The sequence below is a fragment of the Dipteris shenzhenensis genome, chromosome 30 (assembly GCF_047967505.1).
Source record: "Dipteris shenzhenensis isolate YYH24624 ecotype China chromosome 30, Dip_SZ_1.0, whole genome shotgun sequence".
NCBI lineage: Eukaryota > Viridiplantae > Streptophyta > Polypodiopsida > Gleicheniales > Dipteridaceae > Dipteris > Dipteris shenzhenensis.
Window position 1 is genome coordinate 12,961,647 of NC_141625.1, and position 23,249 is coordinate 12,984,895.

Below are 23,249 nucleotides of genomic sequence, written 5' to 3' on the forward strand. Positions count from 1 at the left end.
GTCATACACACAACTTGCAAAATGATTCAAAAAATTCATGAAAAAGTCATTTCTAGGATGCACATAACTCAATCAAACCAATTATGCACAACTAAAGAAGGGTATTTTAAGGTTTGTGACAAGTGCCAAGAAGTTGGTACAACAGAAGTAACAAATATTTTGCTAATCTTCTATACACAAAGTCATATGGAGATTATATTCTCCACTACAAAGTTCAAGAGGAAGATAATACGGTTGTGACCTATGCTTTACCCTCTAGCCTATATATGTAAGTCTCTGAGTAACGATGGCCCTACTTGGAGAAGCAAAATTAGATTTTTTATTAAAATTCCGATATTCCAAGGGTAAGACTCCTCTCCTTCCACTCTTTATTTATTGCTATTTGCACCCCTTCTCTCTCTCTCTCTCTCTCTCTCTCTCTCTCTCTCTCTCTCTCCTTCCTCTTTTTCTCTCGCCTAGCTTCCAATCCGTGTGCACCATCTCTGGCAAGCCCACTAAGTTACTTCACCTTGTTTGTAGAATGGATAATAAAACAATTGAAACCAAAAGCCATAGAACTGAATTGAAAAAGAATGGCAAACAAGAAATCTGCAGAGAAGGGAGAACAGTTTTAATGACATTTGGCCTAAACCCAAAGAGAATCCCAAACTAGTATGACTAAATTTTGTGCTTGTTTTTTGCCACATGATCTTCACAAAATTGAGTATGGCTTTTAATAACTTTAGAGGTGCTTCTCTCTCTTGGGAATCTGATTTAATGACTATCCATATGTCCAATAGTTCATTAAATCAATCTCTCTCTCTCTCTCTCTCTCTCTCTCTCTCTCTCTCACATCTCACACACATAACTGCTTGAAGCTTTGCATATATGTGTGCTTGCTTATTCAATGAAGTAATTCAGCACTTCAGAGGTGCTTCTCTCTCTTGGGAATCTAATTTAATGACTATCCATGTATCCAATAGATCATTAAATCAATCTCTCTCTCTCTCTCTCTCTCACACACACAACTTTTGAAGCTTTGCATGTATGTGTGCTTGCTTATTCAAGGAAGTAATTCAGCATTTCAAAGCCGTTCCGTCTGCCATTTTGGCACTTCTCACCATCAAGTCATTACTGACGGATACAAATATAAACAACCGAATTCCCTTGATAGTCCTTTGCTAGAGCCCCAAGCATCAGACTTGAACACCGGATCAAAAGTGAAAATCCCAAGTTCGGCTATCAACCTTACTGACATTGGTCTCCATGAAAAGAATAAGAAAACTTTGAAATCTGGGAGGTGTAGAGCACCTTCCCTACTGCAATGATGGATTCCGCCACAACGATACTCTGAAAAAAATGCAAAATACTATTTTGCAACATTGCTTATTCAAGGAATCCGAAAAGCATGTTGTGCTCTTGTATTAGCTTGATTTGAATCGAGCAGCTACTTCATCATACCGAGGAACATGAACAACTGTGGAATAACATCAATCCATATAGCATTAGTCTCTCTCTCTCTCTCTCTCTCTCTCTCTCTCTCTCTTTATTTATTTATTTATTTATTTATTTATTTATTTATATAGTATACACACATAAACACATATGTACACACACACGCACATATATATATCCATATACATACATACATACATACATATATGTATATCTATATGTATATATGTAAATATGTATATGTATATATGTAGAGAGAGATATATATATATATATATATATGTATGTATGTATGTATGTATGTATATGTATATATGTATATGTATATGTATATATGTATATGTATATGTATATGTATATATGTATATATATATATGTATATGTATATGGATATATGTATATATATGTATATATATATATATATATATGTATATGCATATATGTATATGATATATATATATATGTATATATGTATATGTATATGTATGTATGTATATGTATGTATATATATATATATATATATATATATATGTATATATGTATATGTATATGTATACATATATGTATGTATATATGTATGTATATGTATGTATGTATGTATGTATGTATATCAGCTTGATTTGAATGGTGCAGCTACTTCCTAAACTGTAAAATCACATGAAACATGTGGCATGCTCTCTCTCTCTCTCTCTCTCGGGTGAAATTCATTCACTGCTATATTACAAAAGGCATTCTTCAAGAAGAGGAGATGCAGTTACAAAATCAGAAAATTTCATTGTGCAACAAGCAAGCAGGATAATCCAAATCCCGAGCATGCAGACAATCATAAAAGAATTGCCAAAAAGACAACCAGAAGAAGGGATATTTGGCAAGGGCAGGGTCACCAAACACCTATGGTTCTGATCCTTCAATAGAGTCCATAGTCTCTCTCTCTCTCTCTCTCTCTCTCTCTCTCTCTCACACACACAAACACACTTTTTTTTTATAAAATTCATCCTCTCCTCTCTCTCTCTCTCTCTCTCTCTCTCTCTCTCTCACACACACACACACATTTTTTTGATAAAATTCGTCCTCTCCTCTCTCTCTCTCTCTCTCTCTCACACACACAGTTTTTTGTAACATAAACTTTGCATTAAGAAGAATGTCGGACAGCCATACTTGCCATGTTCTCTGTTTCTTAAATAGAACTTCCTACAAAAAGCTGCTAAATTCTAGGGATATTTATATAGCTACATTTTCTCCGTGTAGCTATATTTTCTCTATATAGCTACATCTTCAGTACAGTTTAGATGCCCCTCCGGTACTCCCACCCACCATCCCGCGATTGGGCCACATACCAACCAGGTCATTCGCGAGGATCTCCTGCAGCTACACACCTTTAGGACCTGGTTGGAGCCGAGGGAGCTTCCAGTGAAGCTGAGTTTCTACAGAGATTACTGTCTTCGCATTTCGGAGGAGGGGATTCATCACACCACCCGGGTACACTGAGCTTCATATGCCTCACTCACTACGGATCTCCATCGGACAGTTTCGGGTATCATCACACCGCCTCCGCATAGAGAGCGGCAAAGCAAAGGGGATTCCTAGGGAGCATCGCTTATGCATATTGTGCGACTGTCGGGAAGTTGAGTCGGAGGAGCATTTTATTTTCAGGTGCCTAGTGTACTACGAGATCCAAGGTCGCTACCACTGCCTCTTTAGAGACGGCTCCGGGCTCCTTTCCACATTCCTCGCCTACCCAGATCAGAGATGCCTCGCGGCCTTCATTCACGAGGGAATCGGACATAGAGAGTACTTACTCAAGCAACAAGGCTTGGCCACATCATCAGACCCCTCTCAGAGCAGGATCACATCGAGTGACATTGATCGTCCAGTCTCTAGCCGCCGACGTGACAGAGACCCCGACCCGACGATCGCAGCACAACACAGAGTTCTTCCCATCGAGTGACATTGATCATCCAGTCTCTAGCCACCGACGTGACAGAGACCCCGACCCGACGATCGCAGCACAACACACGAGACATCGAGGGGACACACAGATCACTCTGGGGGACCTCCCGTCATTGTTTAGACCCGGGATACATCCCACGGGAGTCACGGTGGCTCTGGTCTTGCGTCAAGCCTCGTCTAGGAGACCGAGACGCACGGCACCCCTTGACGGGCACCAGCGTCCCATCACCGGCTATGCACCAGCCAGGGGGACATGACATACAGAGGATTCCGCTCCGCTCCAGTCCTTTTCTTTTCATTGTTACATCCAGATGTATTTGATTATGTATGATCAGACTTAGGATTCAGCACGGGTGATGATGCTCGTTTCAGTAGCTTCACCCTTAGAATGATTTGTATCAGGTTTTCTTTCAGTCTCATAGACCCATCGGTCTTCCGAAGACTCTAATAAAATTTCTTTCTTTCTTTCTTTCTCCTGTAACCTCAAATTTTGGTATCTGACTTGGCTTCAGCACCAATACCTTCACAAATTTATTTAAAGAGCCTACAACCCCTCAGCTACTCTTCATATATATGCATAGGTCTCTATGCTACTACAGTCTAGGAATATTTATGTATATAGATCTTTCTCTTCACTCCTGACACACACTCAACCTCGAACTTGGTATATAACTTAGCTTCAGCACCAGTAACATTCTCAGAAATTAATTTGATTGTGATTAAAGAGCCTACAGCTACCCTTCAGCAGCTACTCAGTAAAAACTGCAGCTACTTCCATCTCACACTCACGAGTTTGTACAATCTCAAATTTGCAACTAAACCCATTCAACAGCATAGAGACCTGCCCAGCATATAACAACACAACCACTCCTTCAAGAATCACTCTAGCTCCAACTCAAACGGAAGTCATCTAAAAGTGCACTCAAAAAGCTGCCAACAGTAAGTTCCAAATGTGTCTGGGGCACAGTGTATGCAAACCTTTTTGGGTGCATTGTGACTAGGTGAAGCCGGTCAGATGAGCTTGTTTTCATACACTTGCAGTGTAAGCCATGCATCAATGACTAACAGATTGACTTAATATGGTGCTTTCTCATCTTAAATAATTGTCTATTATTGTTTTTCTCAATCTCCCAGTCATTATGCAGACGCAAATACCCCATAATGTTTAATTTGAGGGTATCGGGCTGGTACCCCTGGAGCTGCATTGGCTTAATGTGGACTTGTACAAAGTCTACAAATGCCAAAGCACAGATTGCCAAAGTTAGCAGTACGATCCTCCTAACTGGATTGCTCACACACCACAATAAATGGTTCAAAGGCAGGGAACCAAAGAGTATTGGTACAGATTTGCACGCATTGAAAGTATGTTTGAAGAGGAAGCATGTAGACAGTTGGGACACTCAGCCAAGAGTAAAATTCAGCCACTACCAACAACACATTGATCCAAACTATCAAGCTACGATTCTTCAGTGATCAGAATAAGACGGCACAGCCTTACCTCTACAAAAACCTGCCCAAGAAATTTAGGAGGAACACCAGCTGCTTTTGGACACAATCTCACCATTTCATATAAGCTAATGCACGTGCCAATGATGATGGGCTGATATAGAATGCGTGACATGGGTACAAATGTTTGCCGAAATCCATGCTCTGCTGCTGAAACAGCTAGTAAAGGTTGATGTCGAACTATATGTCAACAATGCTAAGTTAATAAAGCTGAAAACTTGAGACTAGGTGGATTGCTGCATCATTCGAAAATACCTCAGAACAAATGACAAAGTATGTCCATGGATTTTGTGGAAGGCTTATCATGAAATCTGTCGCGGGTATGATGCAATTTGGGTAATCATTTGATGGACTCACCAGATTGGCTAGATTCATACCTACAAGATAGACTATCACCGCCACGCAGCTTGGTCATTTGTATGGCTTACCAGCTGAAATAGTCAGTGACAGAGATACTAAGTTTAACGGGCATTTTTGGCGGGCTGTATTCCAAAAATTGGATACTTACCTCAGCATAAGTTCGGCTGACCATTAAGAACCAGATGGACAGACTGAGCAGCTCAATCAGACTTTGGAAGACATGCTGATAGCTAATGTCTCCCTAAGGCAGTCTGATTGGGAAGATTACCTTCCTTTGCTTGAGTTTGCTTTAATAATGCTAAGCATTCAGCAATCTGAAACAATCCATTCATGCTGATGTATGGATACCAGCCCAGACCCCTTGTCTACTTGGCTTACAAAATGTCAAGGTGAGTTCTACTGCGCAACAAGATATGTTGAGGTGGCAAGGATAAGCATTAAAATTTCTCAAGATAGAGCACAGTTTATGATAATCAAAAGAGGACCTCAAGTTTTCCAAGAAGGTCAACAGGTTTACTTGAGGATCCCAAAAGTTCTCAGGTAATGCACACTGGCAAAGTTTACAAGGTATCTCATCGCTATTGTGGTCAATTTTTATCCTTGAAAAGATCAATGCTAAGCGTACAAGCTGCAATTACCTGATAGAGTTCACGTACATCTGGTGTTTCATGACAGTCTACTGAAAAAAGAATTGGGTGCTTGAGATAACTTGGTCTCTGAGAATAAACTCATACAATTGGAGGATTCGACCACTTATCTGCCCCATGAAGATTATAGGGACTGACAGCTTAGGAACAAGATTATTTGAGAGCTGAAGGTTAGGTGGAAAGATCACCCAAACGAGGATAGTACTTGGGAAAGTATTGATTCTCTTTGATGCCAATTCCCAGAATTAATGTCTCAATCCTTCTCTAAATAAAAGGCGGAATATGTTAGGCCCACGCATAGACATAATGTGGCTAGTCCCTCGGAGGTCTAGTTAACCTATGGTCATGTGTTCTAACCTTGGGACAGTTAGGACACTTGGTACCTTTGGTACACAAAGCAGGGTCTTAGGCTTGAGACACCCTACATCTATACTATATAAGTGAGAACCATTACTCACTAGGGTCATTCTTGGAGGTGGGGCCTTCCAAGAATACCAACTAGGTTAACAGCCCGTTTAGGCTTGCATCTCCCTAATAACAAATTGAGCTGCATTGTATGGGACGCGTACCTAGGATGGACTCTGGTCAAAGGTTGCTTGACCTCTAGCTCAAGGATGATCCTAAGGGACTTACGGTCGGGTAGTGACATACTAGGCCCTTGTGTGTGTATACTGACGATTCCTAAGCTTGTAGGTTAGCACAGAAATAGAGGGGATCCTAGAAGCCCTTTAGGGATGCAACCATTGTTGGAAGCTTGGCTAGAACAGATTAGACAAGGGTCAAATGACACAAGGCCCATTGAACAGGCAAATTCTCAAAGATATGAGTGTCCTTCAAGGCCCGCTTCACGACAGTCATGCAAGGATTCCATCCTCACAAATATGCCCTCACCCCTCACTGATATTTATTGGCATAGCCTTGGGAGGGGTAGAGTTTGAGAGTTGTGAGATGACTAGGGAAGTGATGGACCATTAGAGTATTATACCTAATCAAGGCTTGGGCTCTGTCAATAAAGACCATGAGCAAGGATATTAATGATTCAACACATGCCTCCTGACAGTGTCCTGAGTTCCACCCAGAGTACGTCTTTGAGAGACAACGGTCAACATCACCGCCTCGGACATTTGGGCCACATGTTGTAGTCTCATGACGCAAGGTAAAGAATCATTATGCTTGCTACCCCAATCAATATTTGCCTTCAAATTATCTACACTTCGTGCCATTTGGAAGCGAGAAAAAGACAGTTCTAGGAAGACCATCGAGAGGAGCAGCATTTCCTATGAACATTTTTTACATTTTTCTAGATCGAGGAATCCATTAGTGTGTAGTCACACGGCTCTGGTTGTTGGTTCCTACCTCTAGTGCACCCTAGGCAGTGGCAGTAAGCTCCATGAAGTAGACTGCAGCTAGATTTCTCTCTCAACGCCTCACCCATAGCTGACTCTTCTATTGTTTTCAAGTTTGAATATAAGACAATTTTCTCTCAGAATTAGAAAGCCAGCTGAATACTTGCATCTATTTTCTTCCCAAAACCTTCCAACATGTGGTGTCAAAGTCTATAGGGAGCAAAAGAGAGCTGAAGAAATTGTACATTTTCCAACACTTAATTGTAAGAAGCATCCAGCAAGGGAATACCAACTTCTAGGACAATTGAAAATTTTGCTTAATCTTGCAAACACAAGTTCGGGCTTTGGTAGTAAATCTCATAGAAGATTGCCCCCTCTTGCATGGTGGGAGATTCTTCAAGGATTGTGCTTCAATTAGAGCATTTTGATTAACAAAATTGACTTACATGATCATTGATGCCTACAAGATAGAGATATCAGCTTTGTGCTGTGGGATAGTTTTGCAGGATTGTGATTTAATTCTGCTGCCTTTGATAAATAATTAATTTAAACAGACTCCTCCCATGTATTTGTCTATCCGTGTGTGGGCAGGCGGGCTATATATATATATATATAGAAATGCATATATGTTTGTTGGAAAGGGCAGAGATCAGAGAGAAAAAGATCAAGTACCTGGATCTCCAGAGGCTGCATCAGATGGTGACTTTGTGCAGAGAAGGTGGCAGGGCCATCATGCCCTGCATCTGACCTGGCAGGAGGCTACTGATGAGCAGCAAGATGGTGGGGCATCTCGGGGGAAAGGCGCCTACAAGGTCAGCTGTTTGGCAAGGCTTGTGGGCAGGCACATGGCCTGCAAACATGTAGAATGGCACAGGAATATGGCAGGACAGACCAGCATATGGGTTGCCCAACAGAGAGGCTGGTTGGGCTGGTTGGAGCCAGCCAACCAGGCCTTATGTAGGGCAGACCTAGGGGCTGGGATCCTGCCTTGAAGTGAGGGCTAAAGCTCTAGTTTTGTGGGCCAAAGGGCCCTTGTTATGAGAGCCCTTTAGGGCGGTTTCGCAGCAGCCTGGTTGGCCTGTTTGGGTCGGCCAGATTGAGGCTGCTGGTCAGTTTCTTGGGGCAGGCCTTGGGCCTAAAAAAGGAGGCCATTGTGCCTCATTCATTCATCACTTGGAGCAGCACATCCCCGGCAGTTTGGAGCAGCCAAAGAGACCTTCCTTGAGCCTCATCACTAGAGGTGAAGGAGAGAACCTTGAAGCTGCAGACCTAGCTTGGAAGGCTGCCTACCTAGGCTGTACACAGGCAGTAAGGTAGAAAGATCTGGACGAAGAGTCTACATACGCTCGAGGTGGAGCACACGGGCTCAGTGTTCTAGAGATATCCGGCAAATAGTAAAAGTACCTTGTGGTAAGATCAAAGGACCACGGTTTGGTGGGACTTTGGATTTCTCTCGTTTGTATTGTGTCCATAGCCTTGGAGTGAAATATATTGTTTTGGTGGTTTCTATATCTGGATGGATCATTATATATATATATATATGATCATTGTCTATTTACTACTCTACACATCTATGTGATACACATAAGTTAAAGAAGTTTGTGATTCCACTCCCCACAAACACTGTGTGAGCTCCTAGCCTATTCTATCAGTCTTTTGCTGTGCGTACCTAATGTTTGTACATTTCTAACATGGTATCAGAGCCTAAGTAGGAGGCTCACAAGTGTGGGAGCCTGAAGAAGACTCACAAGTGTGGGAGCCTAAAGACAGGGACCTTGCTGAAGAACGACCCTGATTCAGAAGCTCTTGGGAATCAACTTCCACGACTGGAGGACAATGCCCTTGCGAGGACAGTGACTCAGGTTCAGTCAGATGTGTACGGAGTTCTGGTCTACAGAAGGTTGAGTTTGTTTGACTTTGCTATGTGGTTTAGCAACAGAGATGTCGATTTCAGAAGCCTCTTCAGCCCCTTCTCTCCCTTCCTCCTCCCCCATATTTCTTTCTTTCACCATCCCTAACTTTGGAGAGTCTAGGAAACTAGATGGGGCAAATTACCCTATCTGGAAGGTGAAGATCCGGAGTCATTTAGTAGCTCGAAAACTGTGGAAACTGACAACGGAAGCAGAGGCGAAGCCAAAGAATATGGTGGACAACAAGGGGAGATACTCATACCAATAGATGGAGAGGATCTTGAAGCTTGGGAAGATAGAGATGCCCATGCCCTGGCATTGATCATAGGTACTACAGCGGACTCTATGCTTTCTCACATCCACATGACCAACACGTCAGTAAAGGCATGGACCAAACTGAAGGATATGTACGAGACACATACCACATCACGGATCTTGTGTCTTCAACATCACCTCTACATCTTGGATATGGAGGAAGGAGATTCTGTACATGACCACTTGATAAAGGTCAAGGTGGTTAGGGATCAACTAGCATCGGTTGGTCAGAAGGTGGACTCATGCCAATTGGCCTTGATGGTACTAAGGAGGCTACCTCGAAGTTTCAAAAGCTTTGTTACGACTATGACAGCAAGACATAGGACCAAACCTCTAACTTTTGAGGAGTTGGGTGCATTATTGCTCCAAGAAGAAGCTAGGGAGAAGCTCTACAACAATGACAACGATGACAAGGTGTTGCTAGCAAAGGATTACATTAGCAAAGGGAAGGGGAAGCCTAACGGTGGCGAGTCCAAGAAGGATGACTCTAATGATCAATTCCAAGAAAAGAAGCAGAAGAAGTGCTTCTATTGTGACACGCCAGGCCATTTTGCGAAGGATTGCAGAAAGAAGAAGGCCGATCAGAAAAACAAGGAGTCCGCCAACTCAGATTCGAATGGTGACACAAAAGCCAAAGCTAATGTGGTAATCAAAGAATTGTTCTTGGTGACATGTCTTTGTGTTACCGACGTAAGATATGCTGACCTAGAAACCATAACGATAATGTTTGACATTGAGATGTGGATTGACGAGGAGTCAGATACCTTTGCGAAGGTGAAGGACCAGCATGGAGTGCTTGGAATCTTCCAGGGGCATGGCTGTTACTAACACGAGGGAGGATTCCACGGAGTGCCCTAGGGTTTCATGTTGCTGTAATTCAAAAGGCGCACTACAAGATTACACAGGTTTTTGGCATGTGCGCGACGAGGTGCATGGTTTGCTTTCAAGAGCAAGCACACAAGCAGTACGATGGTCTGGTATGTACTTGATGTTCTTAATTTAAGTCTTTATAGCATGCTGTGGAGAGAATCTTCTCTTCATTGGAAGGAATGGGCCTTCTTCGAAGACAGAAGGATAAGTGTGGGTGCTTCTTCAAATCTCGGACACAGATTGTTGGAAGGTGGTGGACAAGGTGTACTGCAGCCAAAAGAGTTACATGCTTGAGAGCTCAGTCAGAGTTCGTAGTCCAGGTTATCTGGAAATATTCTTGGGATTTCATTTCTTGAGACAGTTCTTGTATTGCGGACCTTGCCACAAGAAGGACAGGTTGAAACAAACCCTCAGAGCATGGTGCCTGGAAGACTCCAGGTTGTTCACTCAATATGAGGGGGCCAGCTGGAAGATCGTGGCATTTGCATTGCTCGAATTCGAAGGCGGGAATGTGATTGAAGGTGGTGGTGCTAGGAGGTGCTACCAAAGATGGACCTGTGTACCAAGACGGTGTGCACCAGCCACTCAATGAACAGCCAGTAAAAGATTTTGACATCAAAATGTTCCAAGGGACTACGACCAGGGAGTTACTGGAGCATCGTCATCGACGTGTTGGCATTGGGCCGAGATGTGTCGGTGAGAGGGGGGTGCCTCCCCATTTGTAAGCCCCCATATGAGGACAGCATGGGGGGGTATACCTGGGAATTGATGGAAGGCCACATGGGCAGCACTATGGCTGCCATGGGGGCAGAGATCAGAGAGAAAAAGATCAAGTACCTGGAGCTCCAGAGGCTGCATCAGATGGCGCCTTTGTGCAGAGAAGGTGGCAGGGCCATCATGCCCTGGATCTGACCTGGCAGGAGGCTATTGATGAGCAGCAAGATGGCGGGGCATCTCGGGGAAAAGGTGCCTACAAGGTCAGCTGTTTGGCAAGGCTTGTGGGCAGGCACATGGCCTGCAAACATGTAGAATGGCACAGGAATATGGCAGGACAGACCAGCATATGGGTTGCCCAACAGAGAGGCTGGTTGGGCTGGTTGGAGCCAGCCAACCAGGCCTTATGTAGGGCAGACCTAGGGGCTGGGATCCTGCCTTGAAGTGAGGGCTAAAGCTCTAGTTTTGTGGGCCAAGGGGCCCTTGTTATGAGAGCCCTTTAGGGCGGTTTTGCAGCAGCCTGGTGGGTCGGCTAGATTGAGGCTGCTGGTCAGTTTCTTGGGGCAGGCCTTGGGCCTATAAAAGGAAGCCATTGTGCCTCATTCATTCATCACTTGGAGCAGCACATCCCCGGAATTTGGAGCATCCAAAGAGACCTTTCCTTGAACCTCATCACTAGAGGTGAAGGAGAGAACCTTGAAGCTGCAGACCTAGCTTGGAAGGCTGCCTACCTAGGCTGTACACAGGCACTAAGGTAGAAGGATCTAGACGAAGAGTCTACATACGTTCGAGGTGGAGCACACAGGCTCAATGTTCTAGAGATATCCGGCAGATAGTAGAAGTACCTGGTAAGATCAAAGGACCACGCTTTGGTGGGACTTTGGATCTATCTCTTTTGTATTATGTCCATAGCCTTGGATGGAAATATATTGTATAAATTGTTTCTATATCTAGCTAGATCATTGTCTATTTACTAATCTACACTTCTATGTGATGCAAATAAGTTAAAGAAGCTTGTGATTCCACTCCCCACCCACTGTGTGAGCTATTCTATCAGTCTTCCGCTGTGCGTAGTACCTACCCTCTATTGGTCCCTTTCTAACAAATGCATGAGTAGGCACGTGTGAAGTCATAGACACTTCTTCCTTTTTTTGGGTGAAATCCATTTAAGCTTATATTACAAGAAACAGTCCTGAAAGAGGGACAGCTAGTTACAAGCATCAAAAAATGTCACTATATGATAAGAAGGCAAGATAATCTCGATCCTGTGCATGTAGACAACCATAGAAATATTGCCATAGATATGCCCTGACGAGCTGATATTTAGCAAGAGAGGGATCACCAAAGACCCAATGGTTGTGGGCTTTCCATAGAGTCCACAGAGCCCAATAACATCACAACCCTGCCTGACTGGGTGAAAACCAAAAACCAGAATTACTTGCCAAAAGAAGCACTGGCCAAACGCGAGTGCACGAGAGAGAGAGAGAGAGAGAGAGAGAGAGAGAGAGATGTAGAGAGATGCACACAGAGAGAGAGAGAGTAAGTGCTCTTTCTTTCTGGCTAAGTGCTCTCTGCATCTCTCTCTTTCTCTCTCTCTCTCTCTCTCTCATGATAGGACTGTTAGAATTATTATTATAATTCAGCAGTGACCAATGTAATGTAATAAGTAGGTTAGGGGCACTTTTCCCTCTTTTAGAGGTTTTTCCCCCTAACCACAGTTAGTTCACTAACTACGGTTAGTGAAAAACCCATCCCACTTCTTGTATTAGTCACTTCTTCTATTGCAAGTACTACGTTCAGCTCTCTTGCTTCCTGCTCTCTCACTCTCTCTTTATGTAACATTTGGTATCAGAGCAGTAAGACCCTGCTCCTAGTTCCCTACCCTACTCCCTGCTCCTTGCCCGCAAGCTCTCCTACTCGCAAATCCTGTCCGTACAACCGTACTATCCTGCAACATACAATCACCGTACAACATGCGGACTTCCGTACTACATCTCGTGGTCCGTACGCTGCTCTTTGCGCTGCTATCCGTACAAGTCGTACGGACTGTTCCGTACAATCGTACATTCGCAGCTAGTCCGTACATCCGCCGAACTTGCGCCGTACTAGTTCCGTACAGATCTGCGTCGATTGCCCGTACAGAAAAGGAGGACCATGCGTCCGTACAGAGGAATCCATACATCCGTACATTACGTCCGTACACAAGAATACGTACATCCATACATTTCGTCCGTACACAATCGTCCGTACACTAGCATCCGTACATTGTTGACCGTACAGCTTTTCGTGCAGTTGTCTGTATACTTTTGTTCTCGACTTCAAGGTTCTTCTTTGAGGTTGCAGCTCCGTACTATAAGTACATTTTGGGGCTCTTTTGTTTGCATATGCACACAAGTGCATTTGAGCAGTAAGCCATTGTTTTGGATGCAATTTCTGGCAAGAAATTGGGGCTTTCGCAATTACACTGCAATTTTGCAGTGAAATTTGGGGCTTTTGCAGGCAGAGTTCAATTTGTGGAACATTTGGGGCTTTTGCAGGCAGAGTTCAATTTGTGCATTATTTGGGGCTTTTAGACCATTTGCCCTCTTTTGTATGCAATTTTCCACAAGAAATTGGGGCTTTTGCATTTAAGTTGCAATTTTGCAGGTAAAAGAGCATTTTGGAAGTTTGCAAACAGTTTTGGACTCAATACGAGTCAAATTGCAGACTTTTGCCACCTTTTGCAGATTCTATTTGCAGATTTTTGGGCATTGAGCAGAGCATTGTGGTGCATTTTGAGCCTTTGACAGGCTATGACAGTATTTGAGACTATGGGCATATTTTTCTTTGTAGATTTTACTTGTGCATCTTACATCCCAAGAAGGGATTTTACTTGTTCAGTTTGCTGTATTTCTGAGTTTATCTGGCAAAAGTGGCACATAACAACTCAAATGAGGTGTTCGGGGTTCTCACACTCGAGGATAAGTTGGATGGCACCAACTACTCCTTGTGGAGTTTCATGGTTCGCAATATCTTAGTTGGCAGAAATCTTTGGGATTATGTCAATGGAGATGAAGAAAGAACAAATACAATGCCTATACCTATCACTCCTATAGCTGGAGGCAGGGGTAGAGGTACAAATACAGCACAGGTAATTGGAGCAGCCGCTCCAGGAGCTCCCACAGCAGAGCAGAAAAGATGGGACTCTAGAGATGCATAAGCTCTTTCAGTAATTTCTCTTTCTGTCAAGAGGTTCATTATACCTCATATTCAGTCATGCAAGACATCTATGGCAACTTGGGTGATACTGGAGAGTATGTTTGCACCAAGAAAAGATGCCAGAGTTTCCTTTCTGAAGCGAGAACTTTCCCATACACATATGGAGGAGGGAGATTCAATGAATTCTCACCTCACGAAGCTTCAGGATCTCAGGAAACAATTGTTGAACATTGATGAAGTCATTCCAGATTCAGAGATGATCTCCACGACTCTGAACTCTCTTCCTGAGTCCTGTCTCGGCTTCCACACCTCGCTGAATTTGTCATTGAGGGGGGGCAGCAATCCTCTCTCCTTTCACGAGTTGGTAGGACTTCTCTTGCAAGAAGAACAAACACGCAGAAATATGGCAACCCCGGCTGGCGAGCATGCTATGCTCTCCAAGTTCAAGCCCAAGGGTAAAGGGCAGCATAAGCCACATGCCAATCAGCCCACACATCAGCATAAAGCTGATTCTGGACAGCCTTCTTATCAGGCACGGGGTGATACAAACAAGCAGAAAAAGAAGGGCATCTGTCATTATTGCAAGAAGCCAGGTCATTATATTGGAGAGTGCAAGAAGCGCATAGCCAAAGAAAAGAAAAGGGATTCCGGTATGGCTATATCAGATGCATCAGGTCCACATTGCCATGATGGAGGAGATGTTGCAGCCAACTTGGTTGAAGAGCACTATGCCTTTTTGACATGCACGTCAGATTTTTTAGTGGGTAGTTCAAATACTACAGCCACTAATGATGATGACCCATATGCTTTTTTGACTTGCAGTTACGATCCTTCAAAGGATGAATGCTCTTTTAGTGTTGATGAGACACTACATACTTGGTATTTTGATAGTGGTGCTTCAAAGCCCATCACTTCCAAGAAAAACCTGTTTGTAACTTGCATTCTTCACCCACCAAGAAGAAGGTAACTTGTGCAAATAATTCTTCTCATTCACTGTGTGGAGTGGGAGACATTATTCTCACATCCACTAAAGGCACAGATTTCAAAATTTCAGATGTACTCTATGTGCCAAGTATAAAGAAGAATTTGCTTTTAGTGTCCTCACTCAATAGAGGAGGATTTCAGGTTGTTTTTTATGATGACAAGTGTGCAGTCACAGACAAAGAAAATGAATATGCTTTGAGGTTGTCTGGCACTTTGTATCCAAGTCTTTTTCAGCTTGATTTATATGAAAAAAGATTCCATCTTGCATTATCAGTTAGCACTCCCACTGCTGCGATGCACAATGCAGAGTTATGGCATGCCAGGTATGGGCACATAAGCTATGGCAGCTTAATGACACTTCAGAGGCATGATATGGTTGATGCATTACCTCCATTGGAGTCACCTCCTCCTCATGCATGTGAAGGTTGCATTCTTGGCAAAATGCATAGGCTTCCCTTCAAGAAGGATGGTGCAGTGAAAGCTACAAGAAAATTGCAGCTTATTCACAGTGATGCCTGCGGTCCCATGAGGACACCTGCTTTTGGAGGTTATCTCTATTTTGCTGCGATGCACAATGCGGAGTTATGCCATGCCAGGGATGGGCAAATGAGCTATGGCAGCTTAATGATACTTCAGAGGCAGCTTAATGACACTTCAGAGGCATGATATGGTTGATGCTTTACCTCCATTGGAGTCGCCTCCTCCTCATGCATGTGAAGGTTGCATTCTTGGCAAAATGCATAGGCTTCCCTTCAAGAAGGATGGTGCAGTGAAAGCTACAAGAAAATTGCAGCTTATTCACAGTGATGCCTGCGGTCCCATGAGGACACCTGCTTTTGGGGGTTATCTCTATTTTGCTGCGATGCACAATGCGGAGTTATGGCATGCCAGGTATGGGCAAATGAGCTATGGCAGCTTAATGATACTTCAGAGGCACAATATGGTTGATGCATTACCTCCATTGGAGTCGCCTCCTCCTCATGCATGAGAAGGTTGCATTCTTGGCAAAATGCATAGGCTTCCCTTCAAGAAGGATGGTGCAGTGAAAGCTACAAGAAAATTGCAGCTTATTCACAATGATGTCTACGGTCCCATGAGGACACCTGCTTTTAGGGGTTATCTCTATTTTGTTACATTCATAGATGACTTTACCAACTACACTTGGGTTTATGGTCTCAAGGCAAAATCAGAAGTGTTTATGCATTTCAAACACTTTGTGGCTATGGTTGAAAATGAGACAAGACTCAAGGTGCAGACACTTTGCACAGATCGAGGGGGGAAGTACATGTCTCATGAATTTGAGACATTTCTGAAAGCAAAAGGCATTATGCATCAGCTTACAGTGAGGCTTACACCTCAACATAATGGCAAAGCTAAGCGGAAGAATCACACCGCCATGGAAATGGATAGATGCATGCTCACAAGTAAGAAGTTGCCTCACAGGTTTGGCTGGAAGGCCTCATGTGTGCGAACTATATTTTAAATCAGGCTCCTACAAAGACTTTGAAGACAATCACTCCCTATGAGGCATGGCATGGGAGAAAGCCTTCAGTGGACCACTTCAGAGTTTTTGGTTGTGTTGCATATGCCCACGTGCCTGTGGAGTTCAGACACAAGTTGTCAAATAAGGCACTAAAATGCATTTTTGTGGGATATAGTTCACAAAGCAAAGGCTATCGTCTCTACAATCCTGCTACACGCAAGATTTTTGTTAGTAGAGATGTCATATTCTCTGAAAATTCTGCACATACAAATGCTGAATTTCAGATTCTGGCCTCTTCAGATGGTGTTTGAGGGGGATGCTTCCTATAGCATTTGGTTCCCCTGCTGAAAATCAGAATTTACAGCAACCTCCGCCAGCTCCACAAGTACAGATTCAGCCCCCAGCTGAATTGGTACAACCTCAGGGTGTGGATGAAATTGTCAGGCAAGAAATTCAAGAGAGACACGCAGCCAAAACAATCCGCATTGGTTGCTTCAAACTCTCAGGGAGAGTAGGCTTGAAGCTCCATTGCCTGGCAGAACTCGTAGTGCAGTAAGGCACATGGAGGGAGCTCATTCAGCTAAATCAGCTTATGCAGGTACTCTTCTTGATGAGGAGGAGCCTGAGACATTTGAAGAAGCAAAAGATAACGTGCATTGGATGAATGACATGCACGATGAGTTGCAGTCCATTCATAAAAATCAGACTTGGGATGTTGTGGATTTGCCACCAGGTAAGAATGCCATAGGTACACGGTGGGTTTTCAAAGTCAAAAGAAAGCCAGATGGGTACAAGGCAAGGCTGGTTGCAAAAGGATATGCTCAAAAAAAGGGCATAGACTATGAGGAGACTTTTGTTCCTACATCCAGGATGACAACCATCGGGTCAGTTATAGCCATGGCTGCAAATTTTGAATGGAATGTTAATCAGTTGGACATTAAAACAGCTTTCCTCAATGGAGACTTGTTGGAAGAGGTTTATGTCAAACAACCCCCGACCTTTGAAATTTCAGGAAATGCACTTCAGGTATGTAAGCTAAATAAAGCCTTGTATGGGCTCAAACAAGCCCCACGTGCATGGTATGCCAAAATTGATGCCTTTCTGACCAGCAAGGGGCTGCACAATAGTCCAACTAAGAGCACCCTCTACATCAAGAAGGATGGGGGGGATATTCTGGTCATCGTTCTTTATGTAGATGACATGCTGCTCAACGGATCAAATGAGGAAGTAATTGTAGATTTCAAGGCCCAATTGAAAGCTACATTTGATATGTCAGACTTGGGCTTGTTACATTTCTTTTTGGGGATCCAGTTTATTCAAGAGAAACATGGCATTGTTATGTCTCAGTCCAAGTATGTTCAAAAGCTCTTGGACAAATTCAACATGCATGATTGCAAGCCTATGTCCACTCCCATGGAGCCAGGGCTGAAACTTACAATGCATGATGCGGGTGAATCAATTGATGTCACACTCTATAGTCAGGCTGTTGGATGCCTCATTTATCTCTGCAATACACGACCTAATATTCAGTTTTCACTTTCTCAGGTGAGCAGGTATATGCACAGCCCAAAGATTATGCATTGGCAGGTTGTAAAACGCATCTTCCGTTACTTGCAAGGTACAAAGTCTTTTGGCTTGATGTTTCCCGGGGGGGTGACTTGCAGATGCATGCTTACAATGACTCAGATTGGGCTGGAGACTATGATACTAGGCAGTCCACCAGTGGGAATTGTTTCTTTCTAGGACATGCTTGCATTTCTTGGTTGAGCAAGAAACAGTCTACAGTGGCTACCTCCTCATGTGAGGCTGAGTACACGGCAGCTTTCACAACGACAGTTGAATGTGTTTGGCTGTGTCATTTATTTGCTGATCTTCATCTTTCATTGGAGGGTCCTTCTCCGATTCTCACTAATAGTCACAGTGCTATAGCAGTGGCAAAGAATCATGTGTTTCATGCTCGCACCAAGCACATTGAGGTTCACTATCACTATAGTTGCATGCAAGAGAGATCAGTATGATCTATGTGTCAACACATGACAATGTTGCAGACATCTTCACCAAAGCACTTCCACGTGAAAAGTTTGAGGCATTTCATAGTGCCCTGAAATTACATCCTTTTGGTGTTAGGATTGATCATTTCCTTGTACATGACATTGGCATTGCAGGGGGGTGTTAGAATTATTATTATAATTCAGCAGTGACCAATGTAATGTAATAAGTAGGTTCGGGGCACTTTTCCCTCTTTTAGAGATTTTTCCTCGTAACCACAGTTAGTTTAGTGAAGGATAAGGTTTTGTCACTTAGACAAAACCCATCCCACTTCTTGTATTAGTCACTTCTTCTATTGCAAGTACTACGTTCAGCTCTCTTGCTTCCTGCCCTCTCACTCTCTCTTAATGTAACAAGGACTAGAATTTAGATGTGGATAATAATAACCTCAAGCTGAGATGCCATGTGCACTCCCCGACTCTCTGGCTTATCCAGATGCTATAAGTCTTTTTGACATTTTGCATTTTGTCTCATATGCCCATGAGACCTCCCGGGGACATTAATACGACTCTCTCTCTCTCTCTCTCTCTCTCTATATATATATATATAAGCACTTGGATAAGTCAATACTTCTTCAAAGAGATTCAAACTGATTCATAGTTTAGAGTAGATTCCAAATCATGCTATTCTGTGGCCGAAGTTCCTATGAATGCCCCTGATCCTTTCATCGACTAAAAAAAACAAAATAATGTATCACCCATGTGACATACAAACACAAATCCATGTATGAATACACGCGTACACCTGCATGCTTACACATAAACAAGCCTGTATGCACACATGCAAAGCATTCATTTATGCAAGCTGTGCCTCCTGTTTTATAATACTATATGAAAGTATAGACCATACCATCACCCCATGAGGCCATTGTCAACGGTGTATCGAGGATCTTTCCAGCAATCTCTTGTATGTCTTTCAAGGTCAACTTATTCACTTCATCAATAAACTCTTGGACAGGTTTCCTGCAAATGACGGGAGCTTTACAGATCAGCACCTCTCTCTCTCTCTCTCTCTCTCTCTCTCTCTCTTCAAGAGACATAATATGTAGAATGAGAACCAGCTCACATGATCTAGAAGTGGAAATCAGCATGTGGGAAAAACCAAAGCTCCCATGAGAAGACAAATATGTAAGATGTGCCTAGTAGGTGAAGTAGAAAGTGAATAACACCTACAACCCACCATCTCACATTTAATGAGCAGCAATACCCACATTTTCAACAGCCTTGTGTATATAAATGAATCCAAGAACATGCCCTAACTCATCCTCTAAAAATAGGACACCTAGTGCGGTTTCAATCTCACGATAGTCACTCATGAGGTTGAAAACCATAATTCCATCATGCAAGGCATGGACTAGCTACTATAACATCCCTACTGATATCATCAGCGCCCAACAGTGGGTGTAGACCATAGTATAAACATATGCTCTCACACATACAAATCCACACACCCACACATACTTGAGCATCCATTTATACAAAGGTCTTCGTACTGAGTTTCTGTCAGCACTCCGGAGGTGAAGGGCGGACTCATCCGTGAAAAAGGCTAGCACTTAAGGAGAAGGTTAATCAAAAAGTAGTCCACATTCTCTTCATTCAAGCTATCTTGTGAAGTCTATGATTTCATTTTAGTCTCTCCCAAACGAGCTTCAAGCAAAACAATTCTTCAACTATCTAGCTGATAGGCTATCTAGCTGATAGGGCAACGCACCACCTAAGATAGAATATCAGCAAGCTGCAACATGGACAAAAACTCCACAAGGTGAACCTTGTATGCTGCGTTCTTCGTGTTTGCACCGTTTCACCTCAATAAGTGGGTCTTGGAAGAATCAAACAAATGTTATGAATCGAATACATGAAATTGTGCGAGCAACATAAAACCGGGAAATTGAATGTTCACAAATATGGGACGCTGTACATGAGAGACAAATAGGGATGATGGTCTTTGAGACTAGGAAGTACGTTCATCTATTGCATGCAACAGGCATTTCTGATGGCTATGGGGGACGATCACTCCACATCTTATATGCAAACATGAGCAAGGTATTCCAAGAAAGAGCCACATGAAGGGGCGTACAATCTACACTAGGTCTCTAACATCGTAAGAAGAATGCCATGAATGCCTTGAGCCTCGATGAGGGTTGAGAAGTTTAAAATGTTGAAAATTATAAGGGGACAAAATATAATAGATATGCCGCCACCACCTTTTTTGGACATGCCTTCTTACTAACCGTAGTTTCTGCATTTCAATCTAAGCCTTCTAGTGTCTTCAAGAACCAATTCAATAACTTCCTTTCTTACACCAAGGTACTTCTTGTCGGCGAAGCTACCTCGGTCTCTTTGTGGCTGGGACTCCATCTCCTAGAACACCACGTCCCTACTCACCACCACCTTCTTCGTATCTTGGGTCGTAAAGTCGACACACCTTGCACTCTTCACCATACCCTATGAAGACGCATTTCTTGCTCCTGGGATCTAACTTTGTCATGTTATCTTTGTTTTGACATGCACATATGCGTCAGAACCAAAAATTCTTATGTGAGATCACAGGCTTCTTACCAAAATACGCCTCATAAGGAGCTTGCCCTCCACCACTTTGCTCTTTGTCCTATTCAGAATGTGGACGGTGGTGTCATCCCAAAAGTATAGGAAGCTTCCTCCCTCTCATCATACATAAACCCATTTCTTTGTAAAATAACCGACAAGATCCAGCAAATCTGGCCCGACCAAACCTGCCCTGGTTTCCAACTGGCTCTGCCCTAGTCTCTTGCAGATGTCGGCGCCTGTTTCCCGAGCTGTTTGTGCACTCCCCGCATTGCATTGTCCTGCTCCATATGCTCATGCAGACAAGCTGTTACAAACCCTTTACCCTGCTGTACAGATGCCCTACTCCATCCAAAAGCTGCCAACAATGTGTCATCGCAACTGTACCAGGAGCTTGCTCTCTAGCTTGTCTAGGTAGGACCACATAAACGACGTATTTGTTAGAAATGACCCAACAGAGGGTACACACAGCGGAAGACTGATAGTAATGCCCAGGAGCTCACATACTGTGGTGTGGGGTGTGGAATCACAAACTTCTTCAACTTATGTACATAGAATAGATGTGCAGACTCATCAATAGACAATGAACCAACCAGATAGAGAAACCACCAAAATAATATATTTCCGTCCAAAGCTATGGACACAATACAAAAGAGATAGATCCAGAGTCCCACGAATGGTGTGGTCCTCTAATCTTACCACAAGGTACTTCTCCTATCTGCTGGCTATCTCTAGACTCGAGCCCACCTGTTCCACCTCGAGCGTCTGTAGACTTTCTGTCCAGAATGGTTCTCTCTACCTTACTGCCTGTAGATCAGCCTAGGTAGGCAGCCCTTTCTCAGCTTTTTCTGCAGCTTCTATGTGCCTCCTTCACCTCCTGGATGTAGGCCCAAGGAAGGTCCTCCTGCTGCTTCAATCTGCTGATCAGTTATGAGGGCACAAAGGCCCTCCAGAACCAACTGACCAGCCAGCCCTAATTGGACCGACTGGCTGGTCTGTAGCAGCCCTAACCAACCAACCAGCTGGTTGGCTGGTTGGCTGCCTATCCAGCCCTATTTAGGGCCCTTTGCCAGCCCTTTGTTCCATGAACGGCCCAGCCCCTTTGGAGTGCTTACCCCACCACCTGCCAGCCCTGTTTGCAGGCCATAGACCTGCCCAATACCTGCTGCAACAGTGTGACTCCATGCTGCTACTGATCCGCCTCTGCTCAGCCCTTGTCCGGACCCTGGCGCACCCTGCACACCTTCCATACACTGCCCTGCAGCAGCCCGTACTGATCCGTACAGTGGCTGTCCCCTTTCTCCAGGCATACCTTGCCCTAGGTCTCCCTCCCCCATGCTCTCCTCATTTGGGGGCTTACAGATAGGAAGGTGACCTTTCCAACACTCCCTCTCACCAACACATCTCGGCCCAATGCCAACACGTCGATGACGATGCTCCAATAACTCCCTAGTCGTAGTCCTCTGGAACATTTCGGTGTCAAAATATTTTCCTGGCTTTTCTTTCATCCAGTCGCTCCTGCTCCACCAAGTCTAGTTCCGCTTCTGCACACCATCCTGGTACTCAGGTCCATCTTTGGTAGTACCTCCTGGCACCACCTCCTTCAGTCACGTTCCCGCCTTTGAACTTGAGCAATCCAGCCGTCACGATCTTCCAATTGTCCCCCTCATAATGAGTGAACAACCTAGAGTCTTCCAGGCATCATGCTTTGAGGGCCTGTTTCAACCCGCCCTTCCTTTGGCAAGGTCTGCAACCAATGAATATTTCCAGATAACCTGGACCATGAACTCTCGCTGAGTTCTCAAGCAGGTACTCTTCTGGCTTCAGTACTCTTTGTCCATCACCTTCTAGCAATCTGCGTCCGAGATTTGAAGAAGCACCAATACTTCCCCTTCTGCCTTCAAAGAAGCCAATTCCTTCCAATCTCGTATCTCCTGAGA

The 23,249-nt window shown here is 43.8% G+C and overlaps 1 protein-coding gene across 1 annotated transcript in view; it reads right to left on the reverse strand.

Annotated features, from left to right (window-relative positions):
- Positions 1-855: 855 nt before the first annotated feature.
- LOC147881738 (mitochondrial-processing peptidase subunit alpha-like) overlaps positions 856-23,249 on the reverse strand; it is a 46,646-nt gene continuing 24,252 nt past the window's right edge. Inside the window, exons 12-13 of the mRNA XM_087401422.1 lie at positions 19,616-19,728; positions 856-1,456 (exon numbers count right to left, since the gene is read on the reverse strand). Of these exons, the coding sequence (XP_087257548.1) occupies positions 1,404-1,456; positions 19,616-19,728 (166 nt within the window). The 3' untranslated portion in view covers positions 856-1,403. The remainder of the gene's footprint in view (positions 1,457-19,615; positions 19,729-23,249) is intronic.